Source organism: Melanerpes formicivorus, unplaced genomic scaffold, assembly GCF_026170545.1.
Source record: "Melanerpes formicivorus ecotype bairdi unplaced genomic scaffold, bMelFor1.0.p_v2 SCAF_100, whole genome shotgun sequence".
NCBI lineage: Eukaryota > Metazoa > Chordata > Aves > Piciformes > Picidae > Melanerpes > Melanerpes formicivorus.
The window spans coordinates 1,694,720-1,707,912 of record NW_027142452.1 but is presented as its reverse complement, the minus strand read 5'-3'; the positions used below and the strand labels follow the sequence as shown (position 1 = coordinate 1,707,912).

General features: G+C 50.5%; 1 protein-coding gene across 7 annotated transcripts in view; it reads left to right on the top strand.

The window, feature by feature from the left end:
* Positions 1 to 13,193, top strand: part of TANC2 (tetratricopeptide repeat, ankyrin repeat and coiled-coil containing 2) — a 296,571-nt gene that overhangs the window by 199,035 nt on the left and 84,343 nt on the right. For all 7 annotated transcript variants that reach the window (XM_068166407.1, XM_068166408.1, XM_068166403.1 and 4 more), the window contains 2 exons: positions 1,782 to 2,045; positions 11,485 to 11,610. In XM_068166407.1, coding sequence (XP_068022508.1) covers positions 1,782 to 2,045; positions 11,485 to 11,610 — 390 coding nt within the window. The remainder of the gene's footprint in view (positions 1 to 1,781; positions 2,046 to 11,484; positions 11,611 to 13,193) is intronic.

Here is a 13,193-nt window from a genome sequence, read left to right as displayed (position 1 = left end):
TACTGTTAGGCAGTGAAATAGTTCCAGCACTCCACATGCAAACAACTGGCTCAAGGAGGTAGTTCTCTGCTACTGGATGTGTTTGGAAAACCAAAGGGAATAACCTTTACCCATCTGCAGATAAACTGCATCTTCCTTTAGGTGCTCTTTGGCTGGAACTTCTTTTCTAGGCTGCTTGCTCTTAACCTTGGCACAGGAAAAGCTTTGGCATAAAGCATGTGAGGCTTGGGGTGATTGACTGTGTTTATCAGTGTGAAAACAGTCCAGGAGGCAGCATCACCCTTGGTGCAGGAAGGGGCCCTGGGAAGCCAAGAAAGCTGCTTCTGAGACCTTCCAGTGAGGTTTGTGTGGCAGACACAAAGTGGTAGATCCTTGCTGCTGTGTCCAGGGATAGATGGCACAGAAATCAATGGAGAAACTGGAGTGGGAAAGGTTTTTACCACAGCTGAGTGAAAATGATGGATTCCAGTGGATCTTGCCCAGTGGAGCTGTGAGCACAGGGCACATCCAGAGCTTCAGAGTATTCAGGATTGAGTTGAATTTGGCGGGGGGTTGGAATAAGAGTAGGAATGTGTGTGATTGTGTGATGAGAGGACAGTGAGCTCTGCTTTCTGAGCTATCTCTTTCTGGGGGTTTTTATCTTCCTTTGTTTTCCCTGGGTTTTTTTTCCCCTCTAAGAGAGAGAGCAGGCAAATTGGACACACTCAGATAATCTGGTATGTGCATTGGGACCTTGCCTTAATGACTAAGAGGTCTGATGATGACCTTGAATTGAATGCATGGGAGACTAAAGATGAAAGGAAAGTCATCAGCCCTAAGGGAGTTACAGCCAGGGGACAACTGCATCAGAATCCAGAAGAGAAAATACCAAAGGGGAGAAGATGTCAGTGGGATGAATCAGTAAAGCCTTGTCACTTCCCCAGGTGAAAGTCAATATAGTGTAGCAGCCATCCTGCTCTGCAAAATGCAATAGCAGAAAGGAAAATGTGTAGATTACAGGTAAAGCTTCATGCAAACCTGCTGCCACTCAAGCAAGATACTGGCTTCAGCTTCTGAAGCAAATGAATCTGTGAGAGCTGATTGTTCATGCAAGTCAGGTAGGAGCTTTCGGTGCCAGACACTGCAAGGTTCTCAACCTCTGCAAACATTCCCTGGAGGGGTGGTGGAAGCACCATGCAAATGAAGAGACATGACCAGCACTGATCAGGGGTCCTTGGGTTGGGTTTGGGTTTTTCCTCCTTAATAGTTAGTTAGTTTTCTCCTTGGTAGTTAGTCTAGGCTGGATGTGAGGAAGAAGTTCTTCCCAGAGAGAGAGATTGGCCTCTGGGATGTGCTGCCCAGGGAGGTGCTGGAGTCACCATCCCTGGAGGTGTTTAGGAAGAGCCTGGATGAGGCACTTGGTGCCATGGCTTAGTTGATCAGATGGTGTTGGGTGAGAGGTTGGACTTGCTGCTCTCGAAGGTCCTTTCCAACCTGGTTAATTCTGTATTGAGTTTGCTCTTTCTGGAGCTGCCTGCTCCGAGCCCCGAGCTGCTGGGCTTTAGTGCTCTTTTGTGATTACAAATGGCTTTTTCCCAGTGCCAGCCAAAACATCTTGAGCCTGAATGCTCTGTTAGAAGTAGCAAGCAGAAACAGTGTCATGAAACTCCCTTCCATAATCTCTGGTGGATGTGGAAAATGTGATGAGCATCGTGTTTTGGCTGTGGCCTGGCAGGAGCAGCGCCCTGGCAGGAGCAGCCCCTGGCCCTCACTGGTTGTGTTTATCCTTCCTTCCCTTCCAGCTACTCTGACGAGCTACTCGGAAAACGTGGAGCGCACTAAGTATGGAGGGGAAAGCAGTAAAGAGCTTGGGTCTGGAGGGAACCTGAAACCTTGGCAGTCTCAGAAATCCAGCATGGACTCCTGCTTGTACCGCGTGGACGAGAACATGACAGCCTCCACCTACAGCCTGAACAAGATCCCCGAGAGGAACCTGGAGACAGTCCTGTCCCAGTCCGTGCAGTCCATTCCTCTTTACCTTATGCCACGGCCAAATTCAGTAGCAGGTAAGAAACCAGACATTGTTTTGCCTCTTGGCCAGAGCCAGGCAGGGTCCCTGCATGTCACAGCCCTGTCCATGCTCTCCTCATCTGAAATCTCCTTTCTGGCTCACCCTCCTTGAGCCTGATGAGAATTGGCTTTGCCTTTGACTTACTGCTTCCAAATGGGAAAGTCCTGAGGGGAGAGCTGGTTGATGATGATCTTTAATGGTTGTTTTCAGCAGTCTGTAGTCCCTTCAGAAGAATTGTTTGTTTATGTTTTTTGGCAGGAGAATATGTTTGGCAAAGGAAAGTCTCTGCTCCCACTGCAGTGGAAGTGATCTTGGGCTTAATAAGCTTGAAACTGTGTGTTGCTCAGAGCACCAAGACAAAGCCATTCGTGGTATTCTGCTGTCCCCCTCACAAGGAGGACACAGACCTGTTGGGGAGAGGCCAGAGGAAGCCACAAAGGTGATCCAAGGGCTGGAGCACCTCTGCTAGGTCAGGCTGAGGGAGCTGGGGGTGTTCAGCCTGGAGAAGAGAAGACTCCAGGGGGACCTCAGAGCTGCCTTCTGGTACCTGAAGGGATCCTGCAGGAAGGCTGCAGAGGGACTTCTCATGAGGGTGTCTAGACAGGACAAGGGGGAATGGTTTGAAGCTGAGGCAGAGCAGGGTTAGACTGGAGCTTAGCTTTTGTCCTTCAGTACAAGAGTGGTGAGACTCTGGAATAGGCTGTCCAGGGAGGTTGTGGATGCCTCCTACCCTGGAGATGTTTAAGGCCTTGAGCAACTAAGTCTAATTGAGAGGCATCCCTGCCTGTGGCAGGGAGGTTGGAGCAGATGATCTCTGAGGTCCCTTCCAACCTAAGCCATTCTATGATTTCAGAGGATTCATTGCAAGTAAAATCAAGTGTCTGATCCTCTGTGAAGATCCTGAGAACTTTGGAGTTGAGAGCTGTGATCCTCTCTGCAGCCAAGTTGCCATGGCTCCCATCCCTCCTGGTGAACCTCAGCACACGCCTGTGCAGGAGCTGCTTTGCCTTTCACAGCCTCTGGGGTTTGATGACAATGTTTTTTATTCCTTTTTAATTTGGGCCTAACATCAATATTTTCTCCTTTTAATTTCATGTCTGCTGCTTGAAAGATTCCTAAATGACACTGTGACATATCCTACTGATGTCTTTTAATGTCCCCCTGAAGCTGGTAACAGCAGGACAGAAACAAAACATAGGATTAAAGGCAGGAAAGCTTTGCTGCAAAGCTGCTTGCCTGGAATTACTCCTGTTTGCTTTGCTGCCTCAGTGCTTTTTTCTAGCTGGGTACATTCTGTGGGGTTAGACATTCAGTTGAGGTGGTCCTTACGTCTCTATATGGACACCTGCAGAAGGAGAGTCTTTGTCTTTCTGCAGAGTCCCTGCAGGGCTCTCCCATGGACTAGGGCAGGGCATGAGTGTGGCTCCAGAATGTCCAGGCTGCAGAGAGCTGGGATGCTGTCTTTTAACACAGCATCTCCTGGCAGCTCTGGCTGCATTGCATAACTAGATTAGGTTTGCTTTTTAATCCCACTTTGGACTGTCACTGGCCTAAAGTGATGTAGGAATGAGATTTGCAGCTGCTGAAGTCTGGGCACTCTCAGTACAGAGCTGCAACAACACATGCTGCCTGCTTGTGTCTGCAAGAGCTGGGATCACAGAATCACAGGATGCATCAGCTTGGAAGGGACTCCAGAAGGTCATCTTGTCCAAGCCCCTGCAGTGAGCAGAGACATCTCCAACTAGTTCAGGTTGCTCAGGGCCACATCTAGTTTGACCTTGAATGTCTCTGGGGACATTGCCTCCACCACCTCCCTGGACAGCCTGTTCCAGTTCCTCATTGTAGAGAACTTCTTCCTAATGTCCAACCTAAATCTGCCCTGTTCCAGTGTCAAACCATTGCCCCTTGTCCTGTCTCTGCAAGCCCTTCTGAATAGTCCTTCTCCAGCTTTCTTGCAGCCCCCTTGCAGATACTGGAATGCTTCTCTAAGGTCTCCTTAGAGCCTTCTCTTCTCCAGGCTGAACAGCCCCAACTCGCTCAGCCTGTCCTTGTAGGGAAGGTGCTCCAGCCCTCTGATCATCTTCATGGCCTCCTTTGGGCCCTCTCCAGCAGGTCCATGTCCTACCTGTGTTGAGGGCTCCAGAGCCAGACACAGCACTCCAGGTGAGGTCTCACCAGAGCACTTCCACTTGTGAGCATCCCAGCATTTTAAAGTACCATATGAAATCATTTGCACACAGGGAAGTGATTGGGTTCTCTGTTAACCCCAACTTGGAGCTCAAATCCCTTCTCCTCTTTTCCTTTTGTTTAGCCAATGCTCTCTTACATACTGCACCAGCTTAAAGTATCTGTGGGGGGGAGAGCCCCAGAAAGCAAATTAAAAGTTTTCTTCATTCTAATTAAGGAAATTCCCTTCCTACATAGTCAAGATGAGGAGTGCTGGGAGGTGTGCTGGCTTGGGGTTTGTTATTTCCTGTGCTGCACAAAGGAACCTTCCTTCATTTCTCCAGTCTTAACAGCAGTTTCTCTTGCTGGGTGGCATTCAGAAAGCATAACCCAGTAATCACCACCTTGAAGCAAACCCTCAAAGCTTGAAAAATAAAACCAAAAATGGATGATGGGGGGGTGAAAAATCTCTGTTTAGGTGGTGAGGCACTGGAAGAGGTTGCCTAGGGAAGCTGTGCAGGCTTCCAGCCTGGAGGTGTTCAAAGTCAGATTGGATGGGGTGTTGAGCAGTAGGAGGTGTCTCTGCTCATGGCAGGAAGCACAGTGTGCCCCTGCAGCCCACAAGGGTCCTGGGCTGCATCAAAAGCAGTGTGACCAGCAGGATGAAGCAGATTCTCCCCCTCTACTCTGCTCTGATGAGCCCACACCTTGGAGCACTGCATCCAGTTGTGGTGCCCCCAGCACAAGAAGGGCATGGAACTGCTGGACTGGGTCCAGAGGAGGCCACAAAGATGATCAGAGGGCTGGAGAAGAGAAGGCTCCAGGGAGACCTTAGAGCAGCCATCCAGTACCTGAAGGGGGCTACAAGGAAGCCAGGATGGGACTTCTGACAAGGGCTGGTGGTGCCAGGACAAGGGGCAATGGCTTTGAGCTGGAAGAGAGCAGATTTAGACTGGAGATTAGGAAGAAATTCTTTCTAGTGAGGGAGGTGAAATGCTGGAACAGATTCCCCAGGGAGGTTGTGGCTGTCCCCTCCCTGGAGGTGTTGAAGGCCAGGTTGGATGAGGCCTTGAGCAACCTGGGCTGGTGGGAGGTGTCCCTGCCCATGGCAGGGGGTTGGAACCGGATGATCTTTAAGGTCCCTTGCAACTCAAACCATTCTGTGATCCTCTGACCATTTCTTGACAAATCAGACATCCAGCCCCAAATGAAGTCATTAAACCTGCAGTGTATTTATTAACACAACTGTAAGGACCCTGAGTTTGGGGTCCAGGGAGAACACCTTGTAGTAACTGAGTCTGATCCATGCATCAGCCATGGCAGGCTGAATGCAGTGCCTCAGATGAGAGCAGAGGCCCTCCCTTATCCCCATCTCCCCCAGAAGACCCAGTGTGCAAAGTCCACCCCCTCCCCAGGCTGCCAAATACTAATTTCAGTTCAGGTTGGTTTGTGTTTGTTGTTCAAACAGCTGATTGAAACTGAATTTCCCTTCCACTGTTTGTTTGCCATTTCCTTGAGAGAATTGCATCTGCCCTATGCAAATATGATTTCTGAGGAGCTCAGTTTTCCTCCCTTGTGTTTCATCTGCAGTCACTGTGCCTTATTCCACAGGATAAGGTTCAGAATTGAGGGGAAGCTTCCAACAGCTTAATATTACATTTTCCAAGATCAATTGATCTTGCATAATTTTGCAAGCACTGAAGCACACTGTCAGGAAAAAAAAATCCCTTCTGGTTCCTCTGGCCTTAGATCTCTTTAATTATGCTTCAGTTCTAAATCAGGAAGATAAATCCCAGTTCATCAGGCTGAGAAATGGCAGGGTGGTTGTGCTGGCAATTGCAAAAATAACCCCTGGCAAAATGTGAGATGGAGCTGGCAGCTCCTGCAGGCTGCAGTTCATTGTTCCTGAGTGCCTTTGACTGCAGCTTTAGGAGATGATGATGAAGGTGAAGGTAGGAGGAGAGCCTGGCTTTGGGCTGCTGTGGAATAACTGCTCAGTTCTTGGGTGGTAGGTTGGACTTGAGGATCTTTGAGGTCTTTTCCAACCTTATTGATTCTATGATCCTGTGACCTCACCTGGAGTACTGTGTCCAGCTCTGGGCCCCTCAGCACAAGGACACATATATGATACTGTCAGGGAGGTGGTTGGGGCACTGTCCCTGGAGGTGTTTAAGCCCAGGCCTGATGAGGCTCTGGGCAGCCTGATCTAGTGTGGGGTGTCCCTGCCCGTGGCAGGGGCTTGGAACTGGCTGATCCTTGTGGTCCCTTCCAACCCTGACTGATTCTATGATACTATACTCTGATACTATGACATGGACCTGCTGGAGAGGGTCCAGAGAGGGCCACCAAAATGATCAGAGGGCTGGAGAGCCTCTGCTGTGAAAACAGGCTGAGATAGTTGGAATTTTTCAGCCTGAAGGGGAGAAGGCTGTGGAATAACTCCTCAGTTCCTGCAGGAGCCCCACTGAGCATTGAGCTCCTCTGGCAGCACACAGAGTGCACCACTGCAGCACACAGGGCCACGGATCCGTTTGGGTTGGAAGAGACCTTTCCCATCATCCCCTCCAACCATTCCCCCAGCCCTGCCAGGTCACCACTGAACCATGGCCCCAGCACCACATCTACACAGCTTTTCCATCCCTCCAGGGGTGGTGACTCCACCACCTCTCCAGGCAGCCTGACCCACTGCCTGACCACTCTTGCAGGGAAGAATTTTTTCCTAGTATCCAACCTAAACCTCCTCTGGTGCCAACTTGAGGCTGTTTCCTCTTGCTCTGTCACTTGTTCCTTGGGAGAGCAGAATTCCTTGTTCCTCAGAAACCATGGAAGTCCCCACACTGCTAACCCTCCTTGTAGCTGCTAGCTGGTGTGGACATGGTCCAGAGACTGCTTTCTAAGGATGTCTCCAAAGTCCAACTCTGTGTTCACAGCTGTGGTGACCTCTTGTGCATCATTTGGGCTCCAGAAGTCTTGGCTTCAGGTTGAAAACCTGGCCCTGCATCATGAGCAGGAAAACCTGCAGCCTGGATGTAGGCAGTGAGGAGGAGAAGGTAGGAATGATGTGAGTGAGGCACTCAGCTCCTTATCTCTAACTGTGGCTTTATGTAAGAGAATGTTCCAGGATTCCATTCATCTGAAGCTATCCTAGGAGCTGGCTTTGAGGACTTAAAAAGGAGGGGGGGAGGGGGAAGAAACCAGAAAAAGCTCCCAAGAACAAAAATGCCTTCAAAGCAGATTTCCTGGGGGGGGAATATGTAGAGCTGGTGACACTGCAAAATGAAGAACATACCTGGGCTGGTTTTCAGCCTTGTCAAAGGGTCAGGGCTGGGCTGCCCACCAGATGAGTGACAGCTGCCTCCCAAGGGGAAGAAAAAAAGGGATTAAAGGAAAGAGCCTGATGGGTGAAAAAGAAAGCTCAACCAGCTGTAATGGAAATAATGACAACAAAGTTAAATACCTGCAAATCTTGACAGGATCTTGACAGCCTTCAGAAGTGGGCCAGTGCCAACTGCAGGAGGTTCAACAAGTCAAAGTGCAAGGTCCTGCAGCTGGATCAGGCTAATCCCAGGCACAAATCTGGGCTGGGTGCAGAGTGGGTTGAGAGTAGTCTTGAAGAAAGAGCCTTGGGGGTGTTGGTAGCTGAGCAGCTCCCCTTGAGCCAGCAGTGCCCTCCTGCAGGCCAGCAGGCAGCTGGGTGCTGGGCTGCAGCCAGGGGACTGTGGGCTGCAGGGCAAGAGAGGGGATTCTGCCCCTTGACTCTGCTCTGCTGAGACCCCTCCTCCAATCCTGCCTCCATTTCTGGTGCCCCCATCTTACAAGAAGGACACTGAGCTGTTAGAGTGAGTCCAGAGGAGGCCACAAAGATGATCCAAAGTCTGGGACACCTCTGCTGTGAGGACAGGTGAGGGAGCTGGGGGTGTTCAGCCGGGAGAAGGGAAGACACTCCCTCTCTGAACTCTCCCAGGATCAATTAGGGCTGTTTCAGCTGTGAATTTTCAGCAGGTCCTAAACACAGCAGTCAGTGTTCACCAGTCCTGGCTGCCTGCCTTTTAGCAACTGAAGTGAAAGAGGACTTTTTCTTATCAAGGGTTCTCTATTAAAGTCCTTTCCATGAGAAAGGCAGCAGGCACATGTCTGACTGCATCACATCTGACACTGGCATGGATGGTGGCATGAGGCTCCATTCCTGGAGCCATTCCAGCTCAGGTTGTTTGAGGCACTGAGCAACCTGCTCTAGTTGCAGATGTCCCTGCTGACTGCAGGGGGTTGGACTGGATGAGCTTTAAAGAGGCCTCTCCCACCAGTCTGTGATGCTCTGGGAAGGACTGACCTGCCAGAGCTGGTACCAGGCTCCTGGGCCAGCCTGTGTCTTGAACCCCTGAACTAGATACCTCCAGGAGATCCTGGAGGAACATCTCCTGCTTCTACTACAGCCCTCTGGATCAGTTACACTGCAAAAAGTGGACAGAAATTGCACAGATTGTTGTGCAAAAGACACATTGCATTGGCCTGTGCCAGCACAGTGCCAGTCAGGCTGGGCTGCTGGGGCTGGCTGCAGTGGCTTTAGTGCTCACAGACAGTAACTTGCTCCCACACTGCAGCCACATCTTTCTAATTGCAGCACTTCAGCTCTCATCTCCTTCACAGTGAAACATCTAATCAACTTTGCAAGAGTAGAGGAGCATGAAGGACTTCTAAAAACAGCCCTTGATGTGTTTATCTCCTCTTCCCCCCCCCCCCCACTTCTGTTGCTTACCTTTGGTCCTCTCTCTTGTTTCTCCCTTTTTCATAAAACTCACAGCCACAGTTCAGGCAGTTGGAAGGATTACATGAGGAGAAGTTTGAGAGTGGTGAAACCCTGGAATGGGTTGTCCAGGGAGGTGGTCGAGGCCCCGTCCCTGGGGGTGTTTAAGAGCAGGCTGGATGAGGCTCTGTCCAGCCTGATCTAGTGTGGGGTGTCCCTGCCCATGGCAGGGGGGTTGGAACTAGATGATCCTTGTGGTCCCTTCCAACCCTGAATGAAACTATGAAACTATGAGAAGTTCTTCCCCATGAGAGTGGTGAAGCCCTGGAATGGGTTGGCCAGGGAGGTGGTTGAGGCCCCAGCCCTGGAGGTGTTTAAGCCCAGGCTGGCTGAGGCTCTGGCCAGGCTGATCTAGTGTGGGGTGTCCCTGCCCATGGCAGGGGGCTTGGAACTGGCTGATCCTTTTGGTCCCTTCCAGCCCTGACTGATTCTGTGATTCTATGATACTATGATTAAGAATTGCTGCCAGATTTAAGTCCCCTCTCCTCACCCCTTGGTAGAGCCTTTGAGTCTTGCTTAGCTTTCTGACTGCAAGAAGGTCTTATAAAGATTTTTGTTCTCTTTTTCACATGGGCATTGAGCATTGGATTTAAAAATGCCTTCTCTTGCTTTGAAATGTTCTGCCTCTCCCTTGGCTTGAATTGTTCCATCGTGTGGTGGGTGGCAGGGAGGGAGGGATTCAAAGTCCAGCCCTCTGAGCTGCTCTGGAGAGCTGGATCAAAATATTTACCCATTGCACTGCAAAGAAGTAATGTCAGCTTCACAGGCAGGCTTTGAAGAAATCATTTAATGAATTAGTTCAGTTTACAGTAATAATCTTGTTATGGTTATTGACCAAAAACTGAAGGGAAAATAAAATAAAGAGCAGTAACAGATCCAGAATCCTGAGCAGCCCAGAGTTGAGCTGAGTGGTGTCCTTGGGTAAGTGTTTAATGGGAGTTTTGGAAGTGGTTAGCAGGACAGGAACAGAGCTGGTGGTCCTGGCCTGCAGCAACAGCAGTGTGGCCAGCAGATCAAAAGAGGTGATCCTGCCATTCTGATCTGTGCTGGTGTGGCCTGCATCAGGCAGAGTGTGGCCAGCAGGAGCAGGGAAGTCCTTGTGCCCTGTGCTCAGTACTGGTTAGGCCACACCTTGAGTCCTGTGTCCAGTTCTGGGCTCCTCAGTCTAAGAAGGACATTGAGAGACTTGAAGGTGTCCAGAGAAGGGCAACAAAGCTGGGGAGGAATCTGGAGCACAGCCCTGTGAGGAGAGGCTGAGGGAGCTGGGGCTGCTTAGCCTGGAGAAGAGGAGGCTCAGGGGTGACCTCATTGCCCTCTACAACTCCCTGCAGGGAGGTTGTAGCCAGGTGGGGGTTGGTCTCTTCTGCCAGGCAAGCAGCACCAGAACAAGAGGACACAGTCTCAAGCTGCACCAGGGGATGTTTGGGCTGGAGGTTAGGAGGAAGTTCTATACAGAGAGAGTGATTGCCCATTGGGATGTGGTGCCCAGGGAGGTGGTGGAGTCCCCATCCCTGGAGGTGTTTAGGAGGAGACTTGACAGGGTGCTTGGTGCCATGGGTTAGTTGATTAGGTGGTGTTGGATGATAGGTTGGACACAATGATCTTGAAGGTCTCTTCCAACCTGGTCTGGTCTATTCTGTTCTGTTCTATCTCAAAGGTCTCTTCCTCAGTGGCTCTATGGTTAAGTGCCTGCAGAAGCAGGCAGGTCAGTGGGAGGTGTGGTGGGGGATGATCCAAGGGCTTTAGTGGAATGGTGGAAAGAAAAATAGCTTGTGCTGCATTATATCTGCCAGTCATGAAGAGAGACAGAGTTTCTGGCTGCAGTTTCTGCTCTAGCCATGATTATTCTTGTACTGATGGCACCTTCAGCACAGACCTGTGAATGACTCCTGTGTAATCTAGCTTTGTAAAGGAAACTGCAATCTCCCACCAGTAAGTGACGTTGGAACAGGGAAATGCTCTCCTGCAGTTCCCAAAGCATTCTTCTCATTCAGTGGTATATTTATGTGCTGGTCTCTTCAAAGATTAATTTTCCTGCCACTAATTCTGGCTCCTCAATAACTGAAGAGGAGGTTTTGGGGTTCTGTGTAAAATGCACTGTCGAGTTGTCTACTGCGTAGCGGGGAATGCCAGCTGGCTCTCTCCAGCTTTGCACACACAGCTGGGGAACTTTTGTGACTGGGAGAGCTTAGACCAGCTATGAGTGACTCCGTGTCTCCATTTTCCATGTGGCTCTTTCATTTGTGAACATCAAGAGGAGGCCAAACCAGAGCAAATAGTGATGGACAGCAGAGAGTTACCAAAACACTTCTTTATTCCTGTGTAGGGGAGGTCAGCCTCCGCTCACCGTCGCCGTGCTGGCCCGATGCAGTCACAGCTCTCTGTAATGGTGTTTAAAACCCAAACAATGTGAGGAGCAGGGAGAAAGGCAGGTGTGATGCAGTTGTTTGCTTTCTCCTGGCAGCCACCAGCTCAGCCCACCTGGAGGATCTGGCGTACCTGGACGAGCAGAGGCACACTCCCCTGCGCACCTCGCTCCGGATGCCGCGGCAGAGCATGGCCGGCGCCCGCACGCAGCAGGACCTGCGAGGTAGGAGCAGGCTGGGGCCTGGGGCTTGTGTTCCAGAGGGCTTTGCAGGGTGGGAGCTTCTCCTGCAGCTGCTTTGTCCACAGCCACGTGAAAATGCTGGAGCAGGACTCTGTTACTTACAGGTACTGCCACTCCATGCGAGGGCTGGAGCACCTCTGCTGTGGGGACAGGCTGGGAGAGCTGGGGCTGTTCAGCCTGGGGAAGAGGCTCCCGGGAGACCTTGGTGCAGCCTTCCAGTACCTAAAGCAGGTCAATGATAAAGCTGGGGAGGGACTTTTTACAGGGTTTGTAGTGACAGGACAAGGGTCTTTAAGCTTGAGAAGGGGAGATTTGGACTTGAGATTAGGAAGAAATTCTTTCCAGTGGGGGTGGTGAGACACTGAGACAGGTTGCCCAGGGAGGTTGTAGATGCCCCCTCCCTGGAGGCTTTCAAGGCCAGGTTGGATGAGGCCTTGAGCAACCTGGGCTTGTGGATGTTGTCCCTGCCCATAGCAGGGGGTTGGAACTGGGTGGTCTTTAAGGTCCCTTCCAACCCAAACCATTCTATGCATCAAAGGTCCTCCCATGCTCAGGTAAGGAGGTGGCAGGTTAGGTTTTCACCCAACACCATGACCAACAGGTTGAGGTTTCTCCCAAGGACATGAGCCCTTGACTGGAAGAGAAAAGTGGTTTTGTGCTGCCTTGGGTCAGGGCCTGTAATGAAGTGATCCTGGCTGGGGAGGCAGCTAGGAAAATGTATTAGGAGGCAGCAAGTGAAGAAAGCAAAGTTTGACAGACACCATTTCCATATGTTCGGAGGGAGCAGCTTGCCAAGGCTTCGTAATTTGCAGTGATTGCATCCAAAACATTCAACTTTATTGTAGGAACAGAATCAAGTTGTTTTGCAGACACACTTCTCAAACCCATCTAGCACTACAGATTTTCTTTCTTCTTCTTCTCCTTGTTCTTTTTGTTGTTTGGCTGCTTGGGTGTTTTCCTTTCCCCCCTCTGGTTTGTGAAGGCTGCATGAGAGGAGTTTGGTGCTGAGATTTCGGGGGGTTCCTTCTGAGCCTGGCTGAAGTGCTGGGCTGTTCTTAGGGAGCAGAGGAGGATGAGAAGGAAATGGGGAATGTTTTCATTTCATTCAGTGTGTGAGGGGAGATTTTTCAGCCCCTAAAACGCCACAGGTCCCAGATACTCCTGTGGAATTGTGTAGATCTGGGCTGTTACCATCAGCAGCTCTCTGTGCCAGCTGGAAACACTAACCTTGGGTTTAACTTTAATGTCTCTAGTTTTTGGCACTGGGCTGAAATAGTGAAGCAATTCCTGGCCCTGTATTAGGGGCACATGTTTCAACCCACTGATTTATTCCCAGTGTTCAAGAATCCCAGTGCAGAGAAGCTAAATGAGAGCCCTTCCCCTGCTTGGTTTTAGAGCAGTGATTTTTAACCAGGGGAGCAGTAGAGGGATCCCAGTGGTTGAGAGCATGTGGGTACCAGCAGCAGGGCTTTGATGGGATGGTGAACACCAGTTTAGCTTTTACTATTTTCAGCCATGGGGATTTGAAGCCCTTCACAGGGCTGCTGGCACCCACAGCACAAGAT